Source organism: Epinephelus fuscoguttatus, linkage group LG10, assembly GCF_011397635.1.
Source record: "Epinephelus fuscoguttatus linkage group LG10, E.fuscoguttatus.final_Chr_v1".
Classification (NCBI taxonomy): Eukaryota; Metazoa; Chordata; class Actinopteri; order Perciformes; family Serranidae; genus Epinephelus; species Epinephelus fuscoguttatus.
The window spans coordinates 12926645-12950664 of NC_064761.1; the positions used below are offsets into that span (position 1 = coordinate 12926645).

The 24020-nt window shown below is 39.4% G+C and overlaps 1 protein-coding gene across 1 annotated transcript; it reads right to left on the reverse strand.

Annotated features, from left to right (window-relative positions):
• Positions 1–1336: 1336 nt before the first annotated feature.
• fam102bb (family with sequence similarity 102 member Bb) lies at positions 1337–22324 on the reverse strand. Its single transcript, XM_049587105.1, has 11 exons — positions 22060–22324; positions 17141–17261; positions 14834–14863; positions 14284–14400; positions 13751–13797; positions 12689–12783; positions 8443–8541; positions 6951–7185; positions 5470–5606; positions 4521–4590; positions 1337–3139 (listed from the first exon to the last, which is right to left on the reverse strand). Exons 1-11 carry the CDS (start codon positions 22203–22205, stop codon positions 3097–3099), a joined length of 1140 nt encoding a protein of 379 aa, XP_049443062.1. The 5' UTR covers positions 22206–22324; the 3' UTR covers positions 1337–3096.
• Positions 22325–24020: the final 1696 nt, after the last annotated feature.

Genomic DNA, 24020 nt, shown 5'->3' on the forward strand with positions numbered 1-24020 from the left:
GAGACAGAAGATTACAGATACTGTGCAGTCTGTTTTCACTAGTTATAATGCATCTAATATTCTCATTATGCATAGGCCTTGCAGAGTCCCAGGTAATAACAGTGTGTTGTGTACTTTGGCTAATTTACTTATAAACTAAATAAGTTGTGCACTTAATCTCCTTTTAGGCTAGAAATGCAAATAGCGAACGTGCGTGACACTATCAGGATTTCAAAACTCTCAGCAGATTTATGTTATTAGATTCACTAATCATTCATGTGTTGATTGTGTTGGTTAATTAGACTGATCTGAAACAATTAAGATGTCAGGGTATACATACACATACAGGATGCCTGTGGATATTCTCATTCATCCAGGTCATAGTTATCTCAAGGCAATTGAATCGAACGCAACTGGACTTGGTTTTGTCTTAGAAGACGTTTCACCTCTTATCCAAGAGGCTTCATCGGTTCATGCTAGTCTGACTAGGCTGGAACTAGTCTGACAAACTGGTGTGGAAGCACCCAGGTATTTAGCCCCTGGGGAGGTCTTCACAAGGTCATTGATGTCACTGGTTCGTTAGTGCTCCAACAGTGTGTCAACGACAGTCGTTGAAACTCCTGCTGCAACGGTTGTCACTGGAGTCGTTAGAGTCACATGAAGCCATTTGTGAACGACCGTTGTTTTTAGAGGTTAAGTTGTTAAGCCTCCTGGGCAAGGATGAAAGGACAGCGTTAAAGGTGGGGGATAGGTGGTGTCGCAGACCTCCTCCTCTATTGAGAGATGGCTTTTCCAATTTCACATAGATGGCTTCTTTTACACCTCTTTCAAACCATCGGTCTTCCCTGTCCAAAATGTGCACATTGCTGTCTTCGAAGGAGTGTACTTTCTCCTTGAGGTGTAGATAGACAGCTGAGTCTTGCCCTGACAAGTTAGCCCTTCTATGTTGGGCTATGTGTTTGTTTAGTGGTTGTTTTGTTTCACCAATGTACAAGTCTGGGCATTCCTCACTGCATTGGACAGCGTACACTAGGTTGCTCTTCTGAGTGTGTGGTATACGGTCTTTTGGGTGTACCAGTCTTTGTCTGAGTGTGTCAGACAAACAACGGTCGTTCACAAATGGCCTCATGTGACTCTAACGACTCCAGTGACAACCGTTGCAGCAGGAGTTTCAATGACTGTCGTTGACACACTATTGGAGCACTAACGAACCAGTGACATCATTGGCCTTGTGAAGACCTCCCCAGAGGTTAAATACCTGGGTGCTTCCACACCAGTTTGTCAGACTAGTTCCAGCCTAGTCAGACTAGCATGAACTGATAAAGCCTCTTGGATAAGAGGTGAAACGTCTTCTAAGACAAAACCAAGTCCAGTTGCGTTCGATTCAATTGCCTTGAGACATACACATACACAAAACTATTACTCTGGGCGTTTTTAAAAACAGGTGCTGTTGAGATTTTTCTTCATGGCAGTGGGTTACTACAAGTCCTTCACTATACAATCCTTACACATTAATTAGTTAGTACGTCACAGGATCCTTCATTTGTTCACTGATGTTAGCTTCCTGGACAACAGGTCGGCTCACAAAGATGTAGGTGCGTTGCAAAGCGTAAGTATACAATAGATACATAGCTGAAACACTGGGCATTAGATATATCCCCTTCTATAGTAATATTCATCATAGAAGCCCCTTTTTATGTTCACTATTTGCTGCCCTACAAAGGCAGAGAGCAGCAACTTGAGAAAGGAAAACTATGCAATCATTGTGTTTGGATAACCTTTGGGGAATTTGCACAGAATGTAACAACAAAATGTGTATGCTCAGCTTTGTTATCCTTTCAACTAGTTTGTTTACAAAAATAAACTTAATTTTGATTATTTATAGTCTGTAGATTATAGGATTTGAATGCACATATGTCTGTGCATCTATTAATATGACATTTATAGTGAAATTTGTAGAATAATTTACAATTTAATAGATTTAAATGTGTGACTTGAGGTTAGTTTAATCACACCAAAGCACATCAGTGTCACTAGAGTCAAAAGCAAAGATGGAGTTACTGAGATCTGCTAAGATACTGAATTGAGGAAACTGGATTACCCAGATGTCATTAAAAAAAAAAGAGATTTTTTTTAACAAAACTTGTTACTGGGTTTTGCCTTTGTAGGGCAGATTAGTACTGCAGGACAACCCCCGGAAGAAAGCCAAACAAATAAGAACAAGAACTAAGTCAGCAAATTGTCATGTTCTCCCATTTTGTCTTTGCAAACTTACCAATATAGCACTCCTTACAAGAGATCATCTCACATCCTTTCACTCATCCAACATAACAGGATAACAGTTACGCCTAATAAAAGTGGTCTTGCCACATGGCAAACACATTCACATTCACACAGTCAGCGCTCACTTGTCAAATAGCTCGAGTCTGATGCCTCATCTTTGTAGTAAAATATTCTCAACTTCAAAACACTGATGGTTGTCAGAGTGCCAACACTTACAGCTTTTTAGCAGCTTATAGGCAAATATTAAATAGAACATCCTAGTTGAAGGAAGTTAAAGGAAGTCTAACAAAAACACTAAGAGACTAAAGGAATGTATTGAAAGCGCATTGCAGCGCAGCGTAGATTTCAGTTCATTCTGATGATGCACACAAAGAGCCTGTCCTGGTGTCCTCTGTTACAGAGTAAGATTAATAATTTTCTTCTTCCTATCAGTTTAAATTGGATTTGGTGATTCAGGTGACCTCAGAAAGATGAGGCTTATCGACACCCAGAGATTGATGGTTGGAGTGGACGGTTTCATTTACGTAAATGTTATTATTTTGAATAATCTGGTCAATGTGTCATTTCTCTTACTTCATATCTGCATGTTGACACTGAGATAACGACAGTGTACCTCTCTCTCTTAAAAACCTACCAGGGAGCTACAGTGTCATGTGGCAGATATGAACACAGGAGGGCACTGTTGTAATGTTAACCTTTCACAGAGTGATCAGGTCAGACACTTTGCTGATCAGGTAACGTGTGCTGTAGGAATGCAGATTAAAATTGACGCAGCCTTGCCTCCAGTTATTTTTGATGTAAGCAGTGTCAGTCCACCTCTGAGAGGCTACAGGTCTAACGCTTTATCACCACCTGCTCGTACGCTCCAGCACCAACCCTGGGATAACAAGAAAAGACAAAATTAGCGACACATTGTAATATCTGGCTCACATATCACTCAGTAGAGCTGACAACTAACAATGCATATCATGCCCTCTTTTTCTGCATCAAACCAGGTCATTATTGAAATACAGAACTGTTATTAAAACACAATTAAATGTGCCAGAAGTTGGAAGACCATTCCCATGAAGTCCATTGTTATGTTAAACTATGTTTTAACCTATCACTAGGCCCAGTGGCTATTAGACTGTGCAATTATAACTCTATTGGGCACCGTGACATCCGACAACATTCTGCAACCCTGACCTAACTTAGATTTAGTCTGCTTTTATATCCTAATCCCACCCAAACAAGGAGATCTTGGCAGCTTGACCCAGCCTTATATCTACATTGTATCTGCTTAAGCTGAACTGCTGTGGCTGGCCCCAATGACTTGATAGGCAGTATCATCTTGATACCATGGCCCGCACAGAAGTCTGGCGATTATCCCTACTTATCTAGTTCCGCTTGTCTCACAAAAATTCGTCCTATCAGTAAATGATTCACAACATTGTCTGACCTAGTGCATCTTTTGAGTGTCCTTGAATCCTGTCCTGAAATAATGTGTTTGCTGATTTGCACTTGAAAAGAAAAGATTTTAAATTTCACACTTCAGTTTGAATCTTTGGCCCAACAGCATTCAGTGGCATTATGTCATGTTGTAAATTAAAACACAGCCACTGACAGTCTGGTAAAGCACGTTCAGACTAGATAGACTAGAAAAAACTCACTTAAATTCTGCAGCTGCACCACGATCCTGCTCATCATAAATATTAACACACAATTTCCAGTATTGTTGGGATTATGCTCCATTAATGCGCCCAATCACATCATGAGTGATAGAGATAATTATTAATGCATTGGCCTACTGATTTTGACAATTTAAACCATAAATTTAACATTATTGTTCACATCATTTTAATTCTATGATTTAAACTGAGATTACACATTATGTGCAATAAACATTTTAGAGGAACTGCTCTAAAAACTGATAGCTGTCTCGTCTAAAGAGTCAAAATGTAACATCAAGAAAAAAAAAACTTCCACTTTCAAAAAAGGACATGCAGAGGTTTCATTCTGAGCTGGGGGTGACTCAGTCTCTGAACCGATCAGCTATTGTCAGATGACGATAAAGCCCACATGTGCTACTCTCTACTGTTCACCTTTTTTCCGGCCTCTCCGTGAAGTTGAACGGGACCCCCCCCCCCCAAAAATACCCACACACAGAAAGGGACAGTCTGGTCTATTAGGAATGAGAAAGGGGTCTATCACCTGTTTTAGCGGGATTACCCGTGTTTAAAAAACCCACGGACAAACAAACTAGAAAATTCCATGCTTACCTGGTGGGTAGGTGATGGCTTCCAAGGGCCGTGCTTCCACCAGGGCCGACAAACAGACGCAAGCCCTCCTCTGAAACAGACGTTCGGTCAGTACGGAGAGCACCCACATCCTGCTATATAAATCTTGTCATGAGGAGCAGCCAGTTGCTAGGCAATCTAAAAATAATCATTTATTGACAGCAGCTTTCTTTTCCTAGCTTTGAGCTGGATGAGACCTTGGAAAGGAAAAAAAAAAGTCCTACTACTCAAAATACACAGACTGACTCATGGGGTAGCACAATACTGTCAAGTTAATTATATTGTTATGCAAAGTAGCTGTGCATTGAACACATACAGTAGTGCTCCAGGCAAGGGCTGCAACTAATGACTGATTGATATGAATTCAGGGTGTCTGTGGGGGCTTAAAAGTGTAAGGAGTTCATGAATCAATTTAGAAACAATTTAGGCCCTTCAAAAGTAGGAGTTTTTCTGACAAACTATACTTTTACTTTTATGACTTTACTGCGTCATGCCCTACACCCCTTAGCTGATCTTAAGTCTGTGTACACCCTGGTCTCTCAAGGCTTATTGCTTAATTTGATTTATTTATTAGTTGGCAACTACTTTGAGAATTAATTATTAGGATTTCTGCTTGGAAATTGACTCCAAACATTTGGTGATTACAACTACTTCAAAGTTCTCTCTGCTTTTCTTTCTTTAAGTGTCATTGTATTGACAAAACAATTCATAGATGTATCATGAAAATAACTTTATACAAGTCAGTTTGTGTGGTTAAATTTTATTAGCTGCATTCAGCAGCTCAATAGCTTGCTCTGTCGTTTGGTCCACAAATTTTTCCCTATCTTCTGGCGGCCAAAGTTTTTGCCCTATACGAGGCTCAATTTGTTCTGGATGAAAACTGTGTGTTTGTGAAGGTGTGTGTTTGTGTTTCTCTGGATGTGTAGCCTACCTTCAGTACTGGAGTCCAGTAGGCTAGGTGTAAAGTCTTGACTCTGAAGAATCTTTTCAACAACATCGTCAGCGTCCACCCGCGTGTCGTCCATTCTCTTTAACTGAGACTCCATGGAGTCCTGCTTCACCGGGTGTCTGAGGGGAGGATGTGCATGAGTCATTGTGTATCTATTTGACCACTAATGGCTTCAACCACAAACTGACAACTCTGTTTCTCATATGAAATCCACATCCCATTTACTGCTAAGCAGGGATGAGGTCAACCCATGAGCCGAGGGATTCCATCTGAGCGGCTGGAAATGATGCCTGTTGTCAGTTGACTCATTGTAACCAAACTTTTTTTTTTTCTGGTAACAGGCACAAACTTCCAAGTGCTACTTAGTGCTCATAAGATACCAAAACTACTGCAAACATTTGTGGCTAAGTGGCCACTTTCTCTTCCTCCACTACTACTCACTGAGCAGCTTGTTTTTTAACCAGCCTCATCTTGTTACCAAGACTAGAAACGATGACGTCTACTTTTTTTCTGATTCTTGTGCATATTTGAGCAGTCTTTGAACAAAACCAAGGGACAAATCAACATTTTGTAAAATACACTTATTCACTTTCTTGCTGAGAGTTTGATGAGAAGATGTATGCCTCTCTCATGTCTGTGGGTAAATATATGAGAAGATGTAGCCACTTAGCTTAGTATAAAGGCTGGAAGGAAGAAAGCAGAGAGCCTGTCCTCTAAGCCTAGCAACACCTCTGAACCTCACTAATTAACACATTATATATACAAGAAGCAAAGTGTAAATGTTGTGGTTTCATGAGGAGATAGCAGCCAGACTATTTCTTGGCCAAAGCACTTCCTGAAGTCTTGTTGTCACTGTGAGGTTGCCAGGCGGCAAGTGGAGACACAAGCTGTGGTAGCTTCATTTTCATATGTACAAATATGAAAGTAGTATAGATTTTCTCATATAACTGTCAGCAAGGTAGTGAAAAAGCTTGTTTCCAAAAATGTCAAGTTATTCATTCAAAAACCCCAAATGCTGTGTAAAGCAAAACATGTTGACTGGTGGTCAAAGAGGATGGCTAAATATAAAGTGCTACCTAAGCCTTAAAAATACTGAAAACTATCCTCAGTGTTGAGTTTGAGAAGCTGCTACGCTTGATTCATGTTTGGACATTTTTAGATCACACAAACACAATGACTAACATTTTTAGAAATACTCAGAGCGTCTGTTGACACCACATAATGAAACCACAGATAACTTTGCTGCCTCACTGCTTTTCTCTGCATGACAGCTGCTTCCCGAAACGTGACCCAAGCCTCAGGTGTGATCTTAAGTTTGTTAACTTCTTTAAATAACTACTCTGTTTTGCACTCATTACCTGCAATAAAAATATGCTGAACTTGCAGACTGCTTTCTTCATTAAACTGTGACAACAATTACATCTTCAGTAATTGTATTTTATTTGTTTACCCTAAATATTCACCTGTTGAGTCGTTCACAGGATGAGGCGCTGCGTACAGGTGTACCCGCTGGGTTGCTAGTGGTGGCAGTGGGGACTGGGTGTTCAGGTAGAGCAGGGCAGGGTCTGGACTCTCTGTCCCGGTCCTCACTGGGCTCTGGGATGCTGCCGATGCCCGTCGAAGCGCTGCCCACTGAATGGTTTCTCCGGTGGCTGAACTCTGACATGCTGGAGGAGCGTGAGTGACCTGTGCTGTAGCCTGAGAGAGATGGGCAATGGTTTCATAATAATACTTATACAGTACAGTAGCAGTTCTCAAATCTGCAGTAACAGATTTTTTTGGCCACTGAATGTAAGTCAAATATTCACTCTCTTGCAGCTCTGTTTTTGGTCTCTACCAGCTCCTGCAGTAAATATTTGGCTCCTTAGCTGCTAAATGCTCCACTGTACTACACTATCACCATGATTTATCAATAATTGACAAACTGTATGCCCTGAGAAATCAAGGGATGCATTCATAATATTATACTGTATATTTATATAGCAATAGTGCCAGGGGTCTAATCTCCATTTAAATATTATGCATTTCATGTATGCACAAATTTTTTTTTAATAATAACTGCTTTACTAATGGAAGACAAGCCTAAGTCAATAATCTGCTATTCATGTTAGGCAGGATACAATCTTAGTTTTAGTTTTGTTTTTTTTCTTTTTGCAAAACCCACTTTGCTGTGCTGTCAAGCAGATTTGCAACTTCCAATGTGTTAAAAGATTTATCAGTTCAGCAGAGTTGTGCAGCGACACCCACACACTCGAACTGTTCATGTCTGCAGGAAGTCATGACAGGGACGAGACATCTGAGGCTTTCAGTATCTTTTAAATCATTTCTCAAAACTTGTTTAAAAAAAAAGAAGAAAAAAGTATTTTAATAATGCTAGCATTCAGTTCTGTCTTATTATTATCATTATTGTTGGATATTCAATTTAGTGTTTGTATCATTTTAATTGTCTGATTTTATCTGCCTCATTGCACCCTGACATGTTTTAATCCTGATTCAACCATGTACTGATGTGTATCTCAGAGCATCAGTTCAGCACAGCGACTGAAGAGCAAACTGCCCACACACTATAACGAGGCAGGAAATAACATTTTTAAATTCAAAATTAGAGTGCCATTAGAACTGCTCTCAGTGCATGTCTCTACTTCCTCCGATCTTTCATTACAGTCATCTGATCTGCCTGTAATGGAAACTCGAGCCTCAGGTTTGAACTGTTCTGGTGGAGTGTCACTGGAAAATTGTTTTATCACTTCCCTCCTCCTTGGTCAAAGGCTGTTCTCAGTTTGACCTTCCACAGAAACATTCTCCAGTAATACGTATGCGTTGCGTAGTTGAGGCTGGTAACAACTAGTTTTAATTCTTTCATTCACCATGCCAGCTTAACATATTACAGCTGTTAAAAAATGGCCTGTTTGAGGGGAAAAAATAATAACAATAATTTATGTGGGATGCCCCTACCTGAGAGTTTGGACTGTTGGCTGGCGTAGCTGGACGTTCGGGAGTGGCCGCAGCCCCCAAGATCATCAGAAACGACAGGACACTTCCCTTCTCGACCCTCTGTTAGATTAGAAAGAACAACACAAAAGACAGACAGCATGATAAACACCTGAAAGCTCTACAAGAGTCTGTTCTTTTGTAATTAAGTAAAAACCTCACACGTATAGCTTTGCTTATGCCTCCACGTATAGTCAGAGAGTAACCGGCCAAACCACGCTGTGAACTTTTTAATACCATGGCTCATTCTCAGCTTAAAACACCAGATTTGTGTGTGGTACAGTTTTTTGTGACTGAAAGCTGAAATAGCTGAATCAAGTAAAATCCTGATAATGCAGCACCGCATGTTCCTTTTGTAAATGATCAAGTGTTGTGTCAACACACTGTGCTCTCATTTGCAAGTTAGTCAGGCGTGACCAGAAATTTCTGGCCCCACATACTATATAAAACACCTGTTCATATAAACACGATCTGGTTTCGATTAAGGCCACAGACAGGAACCCAGCATCTGTCTTGTTAGATATAGACTCAGTTATCTATATTCTGTACAACCTGGATTGTGTTACTGGCTGTTGATTTGTAGCTTATTTCTGCCAACAGACAAAAGTTACAGCAATGGAGAAAACTCCCATCTGCCTCCCGTGCATTGTCTCTTTGTTCAGCTTCCCTGAGTTAATGAGCAAGTAACCACAGTTGGCAAGTATCCGAACACAGCGGTAGCTCTGCTTGTGTTGTGGCAAAATTAACACATTTAAAGAAATGGCCAGGAAGAGCAGGGTAACTGCTTATTCAATACTACATTTTGCCCATGATAACAACCATATCGGAGCTTTGCTGGTGCTACAACTTAAAGGAAACCCTCAATAACTGCGCGACTGCAGAGGAAACCCAAAAACCAAAGTCGTGACGGCTCTGACAGCTGAGATAGTTCTGTGTGTACAGCTGTGTGTATGTCTGAGCCTTTTTAAAAACACATGCAGCATCATAAACGTGTGCCACCGTTTTAATGTCAAGTAGGTAAACTGGAAAATGCTGAGCTGTGAGGAAGCAGAACAGTTCAGAGTTCAAATGTCTGCAGGGAAGGAAGGAAAGGCCTCTGCCTCAGCAACACAACACAGAACAGACACCATTTCAAGAAATATTAACCTTCAGACACATAGCTGGGCCAAAGACGACCCCACTACTGTTTTCTTCAAGTCATATTCCAAATATTCCTAAAAAATTTTGCTTGTGATATCTCCGAAATGAGAAGACAATGACTGCCCAATTAAAACTGACTTTGAGGTCAACAAATATATATCTCCTTTATTAACCAGGCAAAAGCCTCATTGAGATTAAAAATCTCTTTTTCAAGAGCGACCCTGGCCAAGAGGGCAGCACAAAACATTGTTACAAGTTACAACAAGGCAGACAGACATATATAACTGTCATACCCAACAAATGAATAAAAACCATAGTATGCAATGAACATGAAGTATAAGGTCCAGGAAAAGAACAAATATGATGTGGGTACAATTTCTAAAAATGATTTAGGAACAGTTACATTGACTAAAAGAGCTAATTTCTCGATCCTTTAAAATTGACTTAAACTGCCCCACAGTGATCAGCTGTGCCAATTTCAGATCCCTCTGTAGATTACCCCAAGACGAAGGGGCAGCACATTTAAAACTTTTCTGGCAGAGTTCTGTTCTCACCCTTGGAACCAGCATTTGTAGAATATTATGAGAGCGAAGGCCATATTGATTTTGGTTTCTGCACATGTAGCAGTGCAGCGATCACACTCTAAAATGCAAAATTCAAAAATAAAGATTGCATGTATTTATTATGAACCTAAAACAAAGAGGACAACTTTTGAAATTACAGTCCTGTCCAGGTTGGTATCAATATAATATCACTATTGCATAGCCCTAGTTGTAATTCTGATGCAGGTCATTTTGACCCACTTATGAATACTTGTAAGTTCTAGTGTCCTGTGCATCTAAGGGTTAGCAAACTATCGCAATTATTTGTCACACTCATACTTGTCTTGAAAGATATGCATACAGGAATATATTCTAACAAAACATTAATCTAAAAAAATAATACAACATAATTGCTCTTGATCTGCAATTTGGATACTGCTCACACGCAGGAAGCACCTGCACCCAACACTGCAAACATGCACAGCCAAAGCATGATGTTGCTGATGGGAAAGAGCGTCATCTTCAGCAGACAAACACACACATGGTGTGCTCATCCAAACACACAACCCCCTCTAGACAGACTTGCACACACTCCTATTTTTAACCATGTAAGAGCCTACAGGGTCAGAGCAGATTGTGGATAATCTAAAAGAGAGCTAGTTTAAATTATACATGAAAGAGCTGCGCTACACTCTGAAGCTTCCAGGAGGAACAAGCATTCAACACTGCAATGTGTTCACACATGGACAAACATACACAGAACAAGAGAGATAGGGGTAAAACAGGAAAGAGAAATGTAGCAGAAAGGGGCGGCTGGAAGAGAAACATTTTTTAAGCGCTGAATGGGAGATATTAGTTCTATGAAGTATGAGTGCATGATGCTGGAGAGCGCACACACACACACAAATGAGAAGAATCAGACACAAGTTATCAGATCAACATCTGCAGCTTGACAAATGAACTGATCCAAAGAGAACAGTGCCAAACAATTAATGTAAAACAGTAGGTGCAATCAGCTGAGGATTCAGCCTACACCTTTTCAGTTCAGCAAAACCTGCTTTGGTTTGTTGATGCTTTAAAAGTATTGACTTATTATAGTTATTATTTTTTTCTTGTGTATATTTGAGTTGTAGAAGTTAGAAAATGACCAAAATAAACCGAAGCTAAACTAAACTTGTCTGCAATAATGGAAGAAATACACTAGAGGTTAGCTTCCATAAAATTATAATAATAACTGCAAAAATGATGCACAATCAAGTTTCCACACGACAGCACTTTAACATTAATGTTTGTCTTGATGTGCTGGAGGTTAACAACCAACCTGAAGTACATGCCTGTCACCTGGTAACCTAATAAAACTGTATGCCAATTAAAAAAAAACTGCTGGTCTGCACTTTCCTCTACATGCAAGTGGCTAAACTCTGACACAAAAGGCTGTCTCTCTTGTAGCTGTTTCACAACAGAAGCCTTTCACTCATTTACTTGGGTGAAACTTTTAATGATCAATGGTTGGTTTGTATTAGTGGCAAAGGAACAGATGTGGTTTCAAAATTGGTGTGGACACAGGGGTGGGGTGGAATATGTCAAGGGGGCAGGTAAATTAGAGGTTATGCTATAGTTAAATTTGTAAGTGATGTACATTTACTTTGTGTTAAATTCCGAGGGTGTTATAAAGCATTTTTTTTAGGTAATAGAGCATCAGAAGGTACTACTTAAGATAAACTATGCCCTCCCCTAATCTGAATTTGGCCGGTAAACTTGGATTATAACCACTCTGAGATTATAAATGCAACTAAATTACTATTAATCTAAATCTATCACTGCTGGTTAGATCTGCTAGATACAGAGTGACTTGTAATAGAAATTGATTCTACAACAATGACAAGTGATGAGGTCATGCTCCACTACTCATGCTCAGTGAGCTTACACAGCTATGAAGATTGGTGTCTAACCAAAATGAAAACTTGTTTCAGCCCTGTGATTACAAGTCAAAATGTTTGAGGGATAATTTTCGCAGTTATTAACAGGAACTTCACATAGCAAAGGAGAGCAGATAGCAGAAACGTCAAAGTTGTTACAGTATCTGTCAGGTACATTTCTTGCACGGCGCTCTATGTTCTACTATTTCTGAACAGCAGACCACTTCTAGGGATGACAGACCATTGCTATGGATGCAGTTCTGATCATAGACACTTAGCAGGAGCAATAAAATCATTTTTAAATCAATATTTTGTGTCAAATTATTGATTTCTTTAGTAAGTAGCTGTGTAATAAGCATGATAATGTACAGCAAGCTGGTCATTATTGATAAATGAACCCTGACAGGGTGATGCAGGACGCTGTACATTATCCCTTACGTAAGAATACAAGGGTAAAAGTGAAACAACTCCAAACCCAACACTGGCTCAGCAGTCAGCATGCAATGGGATGGCTAATGTGTGCTCCATCAGGTGCCTGGAAATGTTTGGAAAAGCCAACAGGATGACTAAGCAGAGCACAGGAGTGTAATGTGGCGTGGTTCTTCTTACCAGAACAGCCTTTCTGTGAGTCCCCTCCTCTCCTCTCCTCCAGCAGGCTCTCTCCATCACCCTGGATCCCGATCACTGTGGCTGTGGAGGGAGGCCTAGTGACAGATGAAAGACAATGAGGCCTTTTCTCCTGTCTTGTATTTCAATGTGTCAGTTGTTTAAAAATATAAAACAAGGTGAAAGACAAAAACAGGAAGGCATGGGAGAGGGAGGATTAAAACAAAGATTAATCAAGGGTAAGAACATAAAGTTCGGTCATAATTCAGAATAGCATTCAGCTAAGGCTATAAGTGAGAATACTGGAGATACTCGTTAAATACAAGCTACGATTAAAGGAGACACAGCTTTTGGCATAATCATACAGGCTACTGAATAATATTTAGGTCGAATTTGCCCTTGGGTGAAGCAGCATTTCTCGTGCTGTACAGACACATATTTTCACTGCAAATCATATTTCTGCTGGAACTAGAACACCAGCTTGCTCTTTAGGCTTGGGGTATTCTGCATCGTTTGATTCCCATGAAACTCTCCCAAGCTTGACAAAGTCTGACGCAGCACAGTCATGAGAGCTGTCGGTACCACACCTACGGCAGTATTCTTGGATCGGCTCCTGAACAAATGCAATCAGCAGCAGATTACAGCAGCAGATTGGATGTCATAACTTTGGCGCATAATACAGTATCTTGTTTTTTAACACTTCTGCCTTTTTTGATAGTGGTAGTGGAGATACAGACAGGAAATGTGGGGAGAGAGAGGAGGGGTTCTGACAGAACAAAGAGGCTTTAAATCACAATCTGCTCCAGGTCAGTTAGCTTTGGCTTCGGGGACTGTAAATATCTAAATCTGGGCGAGTACGTAGTCGAGCATAGGCACGAGAATAGTTCAATTCACATGCTTTTTTAAACCAAAAACTTAAGCAATTAAATGGCTTTCTAATCCAACTGAAATTGTATGGTTAGGAATCCAAAATGTCTGAATGCTGACACAAACCCTGACTGACTTAATATAGACCAAAGCAGATTTTACACCATATTGAAACTGAAAAATATCACTTTGACTTACGTTTTAAAACAGGGATCTCCTGACATGAGCTGTGTACTGATGATAACCTATGAAAAGAAGAGGAGACTTGTTAATCAAGTCAGGTTTGACTTGCATTCAACGTTTCCATTAGCATGGGTTCTTAGTTTAAAGACAGACAGGAAAAGGTGTTTTTGGTTCAAGCATAATTGTAATTTATTCCAACAATAAGATCCAAACCCTCCAAAATTCACTGAAGAACTGTAGTTTTTGTTTTGTCACATTTTAGGGGCTGTTAGATGAAATAAAGCAGATAATGGCTGCATTAGCCAAATATTATCCACAGTTGAAAGCGCTCTTCTTCTTCAATGGTTTACTTCTGGCTACAATCTAATGGACTACCTGGTAACCTTGTGGTCGTTGTGAGTAATCCTAGATGTTTATGGAAAAACCTTTTTCCATACCTACTTCCTTGTTGAGAAAAACACCTGTGTTGTATACTAAACACCAAGATTGCCCCCTAAAGACATCAGGTCAGACTGGTGTGGATGTGGTTACCGTAGCTTCAATGTTACCTTGAGAATGGAGTTATCCTGGCGAGTATTTTTGGTATCGTAGCCTTCCAGCAGACATCTGCGGGTTGTATTCCCTGAGCCAGCAAACTCTGCTAAATTCAGATCTGCAAAACCAAGCTGAAGGAGAAAGAACAACAGTGGGTGAACTTTGTTTCCTCTCAGGAGACTAATGTTTGGCCGAGTCAGCACTGTGACAGTCTCTGGATGTGACATGAGCAGTCAGGACATGAGAGAAACTTAAGGGAAACTGAACAATATTCACACATTTTGAAACTCGTTCGTCAATAACAAGCTGGTAATCTACAATTTCAATATTATCTAGTCTAGAATATCCACAGGAAGAGGTTTAGCATGCTCGATAAATAATTACTTTCAAACAGTGAAAGCGAGAACACATGACATAATGAGCCAACCTGCAGGCAGTGAAGGCCATCTGTTTGGTATGGGCACACACATGGGCTATCTACATAAATATGGCTGCTTACTGTAAATCTAGGTGACCTGGAGGTTGGGTTAGGGGATGGGGGTTGGATGACATGTGGGGAATTACCTTTGCATATGCCTTTCCACCTTTCAGCTCCTGGAAAAGAGAAGCACAAACATCTACATTAAAATGTTGCACAAAAAAGTTTAAAATACTCGACTAATGCTTGAAAACACAAAACATTAGTGATCACTATCTAATGTGTTTGAGATTTATCTGAATTCCAAAATACTAGTTTAATTATAGTGAAACAGGGCCGGGCATTTGAGGAAGAAAGTCATGATATTGATGAGCTACCTGCCAAGTGAGAATCTATAGACTGGCTTGATATTGTGACCTAAGTAGTGAGCAGGGTTGCATGTTGCAAGCTGGATCTTGTACTTCCTCTAGACAACAAAGAGATGTTTGTAATTTATTTTTACAAAGATTGATTGCTCCATAAGTGAGAAACTGGTGGTTAAAGATTCTTTTATTTCCACTGACTACTATAACTATCAAAAATTTGAGTTTTCAGGAATTCAGGAATTTACCATAGTACATCTACTCTGACATCAAAATGTTGTCTTTTTTCGTGAACACTGGAGATTCATTTTGCAAGAATTTGCAATAGCTGTTTGCAGTTAAATATTTTGATGCACTGTGGCCTTAATTTTTGAGGATTAAAAAATCTAGCTGGATCTTTTGTGGAGTTAGTGTGAAGATGCTGTGTATTGAGTTTGGTGTCCATTGAGCAAAATGTGTGGGATGAGATAGAGTAATTAGTTTTACAGTTTTTGAGAGAAACAGAATGATGGACTTCTTAAAGCAGCTTCATCCTGCAACTCCTGCATCTGAACATTTCTGCTCAACTGGGGCTACATTTTGGTGAGTCATAGCACGTACGGCTTATTTGTCATGAATTATCAAAGTTTTAAACTTTAGACAGTTGCTGTAGCATCACCAGCAGAACTAAAAGGCCACAGTGGCTGCTGAGGAAGTTCAGCAGAGGACTGGATCTCTTTGCAAAGTTTTATTTTTATACATAGAAAGGCAAAGTTCCTCGTAGGAGTAGAAGACGTGGGAGAAGGAGTAGGAGATAAAGTAGGAGCAGACATGGGAGTAGGAGTAGGAAGTTGTTGTTTTGGATACTAGCATATCAAAGTAAAGATACTGATTCAGACTCTACAGTCCTGGTGGTCATGTGTCCACATTCAAGGCATTGAACTAAAAGGTATACTATGTAGGAATTTATTAAAGCACATTGACTCCTGTTTTGGAACAAGCTTTGTCCATTTGGTGTTCTGCTTCACTATATTCATGTTTTTATCTGTGTTTGTAGCTTCCTCTGGGATGCCTGCTGCTTATGGTCTGGCACCTGGTCACTACCTTTTTATAAAGTCCCGACCTCACCTGCACATGTGCCCAGGAGTGTCCCAAACACAGCAAAATAATAAGAAAATACAGGCAGAGGGCACAGAGCAGAGTCTCTGCAGAAAAATACACCACAACACACACACTAGTGCGTCGTAAGTGATGATTGAGAGAGATTACTGTTGCCTGAGTCTACATGTATTTTTAGGAAAACCCTGCATTATAACTTACTAACCAAATACCGGGCTGGTTAATTGTAACCGTAAATATTACATATTTGCTACTTTCCATCAGCAGAAGAATAACATCAGTGTTACACTGGAAAATTTTGTTGTTGGTTCCAGATACTAGCAAGAGGCAACTGTCTGACCTTTTAAAGTTCAATACCAAAGGGAGCCACCAGTGAAGGCAAAATAACAAAGGTTTCTCTGGGTACTTGACATGCTCAGTGTCCTAAAACAAAGAGAGCAGGGCACACCAGAAATAGCTTACAGATACAATGTGGAAACATACGACACATTTCACCAGGAAGGCTAATTCAGGCTTATCTATTTCCTTTTTTTATACTGCTGTTTTTATACCCTTATATCCCGAAAAATAATGTAACATGACATGAATAAACAAGCAGAGCACAGAGCACACTCACGTAACACTAAATGTTGAAAGACAGCTAGAGGACGAGCAGCCAAAGATTTCACAGTGATGAGTCTGTTTTCTTCAGAATGCTGTGCTTGCTAACTATGATTTAGAGGTCACATTTCACTCTCAAGTTTCTGTGGATGTAACCAAAACCACAATTCAACCCAGATACAGCAAAAAAAAAAAGATGAGGTGCTCCTCTTTATTGCAGCCCCATTTTCACAATGAGAACAGAAGCCTTTGTTTTTGCAGAAACCCCTCCCCTGATGCATCTTTAACCTGAACCTTGTACATTCACATGCAACACATCTGATTGTGGATCAACAAAACTTTGTAGATAATAAGTATGTCTATAGTGTGGAGCTCAGTAGCGACATACTGTACCTTTCTGACAGACACGCGACACACACAGGGGTCCAGTACACCTGTCCCTGCACTGGCACTCATTTTGCAGGGGAAAGAGAACCGTTTCCTCCATCGAACACAGTTGGCCTGCACTGGCTCCCTGTAAAGGGACATCACAAAAACGTTAAGCACTCTGTAAGGTCAGATGTGCATGTATTGTGCATGTGGTGCATGTTGGGCTCTAAAAGGCTAATTTACAACATGATCTTAGACAGCTTCAGATAATGCAGAGTAGAGACTGGTGGAAACACTCGTGGACACATGAGATTTTATTCCTTGTACAACATGTCTCTGTACAGCTGAAAGGCTGGATCATTTCCTTCTGTGGTTTAGACAGCTCACATTATAACCCCTGATTGACTGTTTGGCCCGGCACCAGAATTTTAATGCATCTTATACTATTCATGGAAAACAATGTTTATCAAAATAAAACAAAAATGACAAAGCAATTAACCAATAACACACGTAGGTATCAAACATCAATACTTTTTTCTAGCTCTGACTAAAATGTGTCCATATAGCACAGATTAGCCTGTTATTGAATATATGAACTGTTGGACAGTCTTGCTTGATCACTCTTTGAGTAATAAAAGTTTGCAAAATAAAAAAACTTTATTAATTGTTGACTGTATTTGTACCGCTGTTTCAGCCCAAAATTAAACATTTGACAACTTTGACTTTATTTGTAAAATGCAATCATGGCTTTGAAAAGAAATGTTAATATTCTTAAAAGCATGTTATCAAGAAAAGTTTTTTAACTGTTCCACAACAAAAGTATTGCTTTGGGAATAATAAATCCACAACCAGACAGCATTCAAGACAAAAAAAAAGAAAAGATTTTCAACAAAGATGATTTGTTTTTATTACATTTTTTGATATATATCAATAACTTCCTGCCTTGTCACTGTTTTCAACGGTCCTGATCACACATCCCTAAAATGTAGAGGCACATTTTAATTTCATTCATATTAATATCATTATTATTTAACAATAAAAGCCACTTGGGTTGAATGATTGCTGGATTAACAATTCTCACATCTCTACCCTGCTTAAAGCTACTGATTTAAGTTGCCAATACAAGCTTATGTGCTTATCCTCTGATTTTTCTGGCCACTTAATAAACAAGCTGATTAATCACAGTCCTGTTTTCACCTATTGATTCATCTGACGGCTGAATCTAAAGGTTACGGCGGCAGGTGTGGCTCATTTTGGCAGCAGAGTGAAAGAGAAACGCGTGCACACACACATCCCCGGCCAATAGCCAGAGAGTAAAATGAGAGTGAGGTGTAGCCTGCTCTGAGTGAGGGGATGAGACGAAGTGAGAGAGAAAAGAGCGCGTATGCGTGGGCAGCATTACGATACCCCAGATGGCCTCTCTTTCACTGGCATCCTCTCCTCTCCCACTCACCTAACCAACTCCCTTCTGTCAAGACAGCACATGCCATTCATTTAGATGCACAGCTGATGGTTTTCCTCTTTAACACGGTGCAACAAGTCATAAATGTTAGAAAAGTGTTTGTCTCTTTTTGCCACCACTTCTGATTTAAAAGCTGAGGGATAAGACACTTAACAATGTAGTGCAAAGAGTGTTGATGACAAAAGATTTAAACGATTAACAGGGTGTACAAATCCCCGTTAAGATGGTTAAGACTGACTGAGCATATAGGCACAACATGTGCTCTGCATCCCTGCATCACTATAAATAAAAAGCAGCAGATGCGTGACTAATGTTTTTACAAACATTGACTTCATCCTCTGGTTGATAAATTCCAGAGAGTGAACTCCCAGAGTCGGAGAGGGAACTCCCAGCCAGCTGGACACTATGTGCTCTGGGAATTCTAGCCTGATTGCATTTACTAGCTATAAATCACAGCACTTCTCAGCGTAGCAAGCATCAGTGAGTATGTAAGTCTGCCTTTAAGCACAAGCGGAGGTCGTCACTCTCATCTCTATACATGGGTCAGATATCTTGTTTAACTACAGCTGCTGTCCTTTTAGAAGGCAGCTGCAGTCACAAACTCTCATGAACACATTGTTACACAGAAAGTAGATCTTTCTGACATGAATTTTGGGCAGGGTTTCCAACTGTCTGGCTGCAACGAAAAGATCCAAGTCTGAATTTGTCCCTAAATTGTTACACTTTCAAAAAAGTAAACTCATACAACAAAGAAAACTTGTTCCTGGCAGAAACAATGGTGCAGTCCTGATGACAAGCCACACCAAAGGAAAAGAAAGGCTCATAAAACAACAATCTGCACTTCCCTCACGCTCACAGCTGGGATGACTCAAAAGAGTGTCAGAGGAAACACTGAAGTTTGAGAGTTTCATAAATCAAACTGCTGGCGAAAAATGTAATCTAACAACACTCAGTTAGTGACTACGAACTCTGCTAGCTGAAAATGTCAGAGCCAGAGCAAGACGTTTTAATTAGAACATCACCCATATGAACTTCAAAGTCTGGGTTATGAGATTAAAGAACCTTCTTACAGTGTTTCATCGCTTTAACTCGGCTGCAGTGGCTGCTCACATGGGACAAAATGTACAAAGAAAATAATAGCTATATTAAAATGCCCCCATGTCATGACCTCAGAAAAATCCTGATTCACAAAGTCCGACACACTTGGCCTTTCTATCAAGCCATTTCATGAGAGCTACTCACTGCAGAGCAAACAGAGGGCTTGTTATATAATCAGGGTGAAGCCATCTAATCCCTACAGCCCCACTCCAAAACAATGCTTTTCCCTTACTGCAACATTAGAAGCCGGTCTAATTTATGAGCAGAAACCCAAAACAGGTTACAAAGGAGATGACTGTCTCTGCTTGCTTCAACTTGACAGCAATGACGATATTATCATGATACTGCTGCGGACTGCAGGGTGACTCTGAATAATGGGCGTAAGATCATTTCCTTTCATGACCAGTTATCTGGTAACCCATCTTCTAGTTCATTTTAACAACCACTTCAGTGTAAACATCAAACATATTATATTAAGTACCACCATCATTATCTAGAGAGGTTCTGAAACCATTTTTTCCATCATGATAGCAATTCCAATACTTACACTTGCATATCGGACGTTACTGAGTACCGATCTGATACTGTGCATTAAAAAATAATAACAATAAATAACAATTATACATAAAAAAAATATGAATAGCTGTATACTAACCCTGTATGGATGTGACATGATGGGACTTTCCAGTGTAAAATATATAAATATAACATTTATCAGAGATCAATTCCATCTTTGCTGCTCTAAAACAGTAGTTGCCAGCCAAAATAATTGATTTCTGGGGATAACTAAGATCTATATCTGGGTGTGAAACTACTTTCAAGTCTTTTAATAAATTACGTGGTATCTGATTGGTGCATAGACTGCGATACTCACCTGATCAGACATTTTAGGCAGCATTGGAGGCATTTCAGATACGGGTATTGGTATCTGAACAACTCAAACATTATCACTTTGTTCTCCCAGCTATATATGACAATATTTTTAACTAGAGCAGAAACAATAAGTCAGTGAATAGATTAGTCTAGCAACAGAAATGAATCAACACATTCATGTATTCTTTACGTTATTTTTTAAGCAAAAAGGCCGAAAATGAATCGGCAGCAGCTTCCAAATGGGAATAATTTCCTCTATAATGAGTTGAATATCTTTGTGATTTGGACCAAAGCTGCAATGATTATGTAGTTTAGCTAAATAATTGACAGAAACTTAAACTGCAACTATTAATATTATTAATAATTATATTATATTATATTATATTATATTATAATTGTGAGAATTTTCTGCTTTTCATTGTCTTTACGTGTTATAGTTCAAATAACTGTTGGGAGAGCAAAAAAGCAAAGTTGTAATGGGCATTTTCTGTCACAGTATAAACTAAATGATTAATTGACTATTCCAGAAAATAATCTGTACATCAATCGATAACGAAAATGATTGCAGCTAAAAGCTTTCCTCTTTATAGATTAATAGGCGCAGAATGATAAAAGCCACTTGAACTTTTACTTATGACAGCTCACAACAGGTAACACTGGAGATGACTTTACCTGTCACAACTTGACAACAGCATTATCATGACACTGCTGCAGAACACAAAGTGACTGACAGGGGAATGGGGTAATTTCCTGTCATGCACAATAGTACATACAATTTAATACCCATAATTTCAGTTTCTTTTTTATGCCTTATAGTGTAAGCAAAAATATTACAGTTTCAGTTAACCTAAGCAGGAATTATTTGGGACAGCATTTTCTTACTGCATATGACTTTTACAGCAGTGCACTGTCCATGCATTTCCCTGATCAGTTATAATCACTAACAGGCTGACAAAGCACACACAGTTGCCTCAGTGATAACTTTATGACCAAACAGAGGGCAGAGATAGCTCAGGACATTAGTGACGCTATTGATTAAGCAACAATTGACAGAGGAGTCATATTCAGCTTCGTGGCAGAATATGACAAGTCAGCTGGCTGCTCATAGCCCAGTAATCAATTCCATAACCAGCGAGGAAGTTAGCCTGTGAAATGTAACCCCATGTCCTCTTGAACACGGAAAACTGTCAACTAAATTAGTGGATAATTCAGAGTACCAATTATCAGACATGCTAAAGTTTGTTTGCTCCAGTCTGTGCTAACATGGCGTTTACAGTTCTGCCTCAGCTGATACAACAGACTTGACTGGACGGTAATGTTAAATCTGAACAACAGAAACACCGTTTAAATGACTGACGTTAGCTGGTTTCTAACGGTATTCATGTAGCATGTTAGCTGGTTAGCTAGTAGTGCATCATGGTAGGCTAAAGCTGCTAACCTGACTTAAGCTGCAGGCTTTAGAGAAGCACGTACACTCAGTGTTTTTATGACTGTATGAACACATCCTCACCGAGAAGACTCCTCCGAGAACCCGCCGTCCAGCAGCCTGACTTTACAAAAGAGGACACCGTTGACAAAGGGGACCGACGAGAGCTCGTCCAGCTCAAAATCCACCTTGAACTTGAATTTCTTCTTTTTCATCATCATTAAATCCATACACAGATTCAATGCTGCACACAAGATGCTCAAGTCTCGCCCCTCGCTGACATTACAGCCCCATTGTGTTGTAGTAAAGGTACAGTGTCGTGCTGTGGGAGGATGGTGAAGCTGCTGGTAACAACAGTCAGTCAAACTGTGAAACTCACCGAGGCGATGAAGAAGAGCTACTTCCTGTTGTCAGCTTTCAAAATAAAATGATATGCTTTGAAACCCATCAATACTAGTTTTGTGAATACCTTTTGGTGAACACCAGCGGTGAAAGAAGTACTTTTTTTTTTTTAAATAAAAGTTGCAATGTTCCCATCTGTCATGCTGTCATGGAGAATTGTATACACAATTATATGTGTTGATTAATCAATTAAAATATAGTTATAATAGCCTTAAATGGGAACTGAGCCCATTTTAAAAATTCATGATCTATAGGTTATTCTATGGTCTAAGACAGTACATAAAATTAGTAAACCAGAACAACTCTCTCCCAAATCTAAAAACTAAAGAAAGCTACAGATCAAATCTGTTTTGTCATAGGGTATAAGGTCTGGAGCTACTCCATAGACAACTAAATGAGAAAAATGTTATAACTCTGAGAGCACTGAGGGGAATCTGAGTATATGGGCACATTTTCTGTTTCAGAACTGAGGACACCACAATAGAATAAAGCTCATTTGGGTATTAAGACAAAGAAAGCAAAGAATCTATGAGTCCAGTATCCCATGTATTGTCTATGAAGCAGCTCCAGACTTCATAACCCATGAAATCCCAAGTTTGAGACTTACCTCTCTGTTTTCTGTCTTTGTGAGGGAGTAGCTTAAGTATAAAAGTATTGGTTGAGCTTTCCAAGGCCATGGGAGTAACATACTTGAGTTCTTAATTTAGGTGGTGTTCCCCTTTAACTGAGCCTACACACAGTGAAACAAGGTATTCATCCTGTTCTTGGAAACATTGGAACAAATGTCTGTAGTGTTTCAATCATTGTAGACTTGTGAGCTGTAATCACATCTCTCTGTATTTATATAATAATTTTTATAATATGGATCTCTGTGTCTGAAATAAAGTTAAATTACGTGCATTCAGACTTTGAGTACCAAAAGTAAAAGTACTCATCATTTCATAATAACGTAGGCTATGTTTTTTGTTTTTTATTAGATTCATTACTGATGCATTAATGTCTGCATCATTTTAATGTTGCAGCTGGTAAAGTGTGGGCTAGCTAAAATTACTTTATACACTGCTGGAAAACTTATGCAATAATAATATATCATCATAATGTATTAGATTAGTTGGTTTATATTTCGTGTTCATAAATGATAATGATAACTGATAGGCTAACTAAAGTTATCAAATAAATGCAGTGGAGTAGCCTAAAAGATAGGGCCAAGAATATTTCCCTTTGAAATGTAGCCAGTTGGAGTAGAAATGGAATGGTCATAAAATGGAAATACTTAAGCAGGGTACAAGCACCTCAAATTCGTACTTAAATACAGTACTCGTTATATGTACTTACTTTCCACTGTAGACTTGATAACATTTTGACTGAAACTTTGTCTTTGTCTCTGCTTTTATTTTGAAATAAATGAGTATTAAACGGATGTACAGAAATGACAGCCATGAGCTTGATGGAGCGCAGTAAAGCCCGCCTCCCCCCTCCATCGCCCCCTGGCGGTCGGTCAGACTAACAGCAGCACTGATTGGACAGATTATAACAACAAAGTGAAACCAGCTGTTGTTATGTAACATTTGTCGCCACCTCGTGGTACAATATAGGAATTACCATAACACTCTTAATGAACTGCACTTTTCAAGCCACTTTCT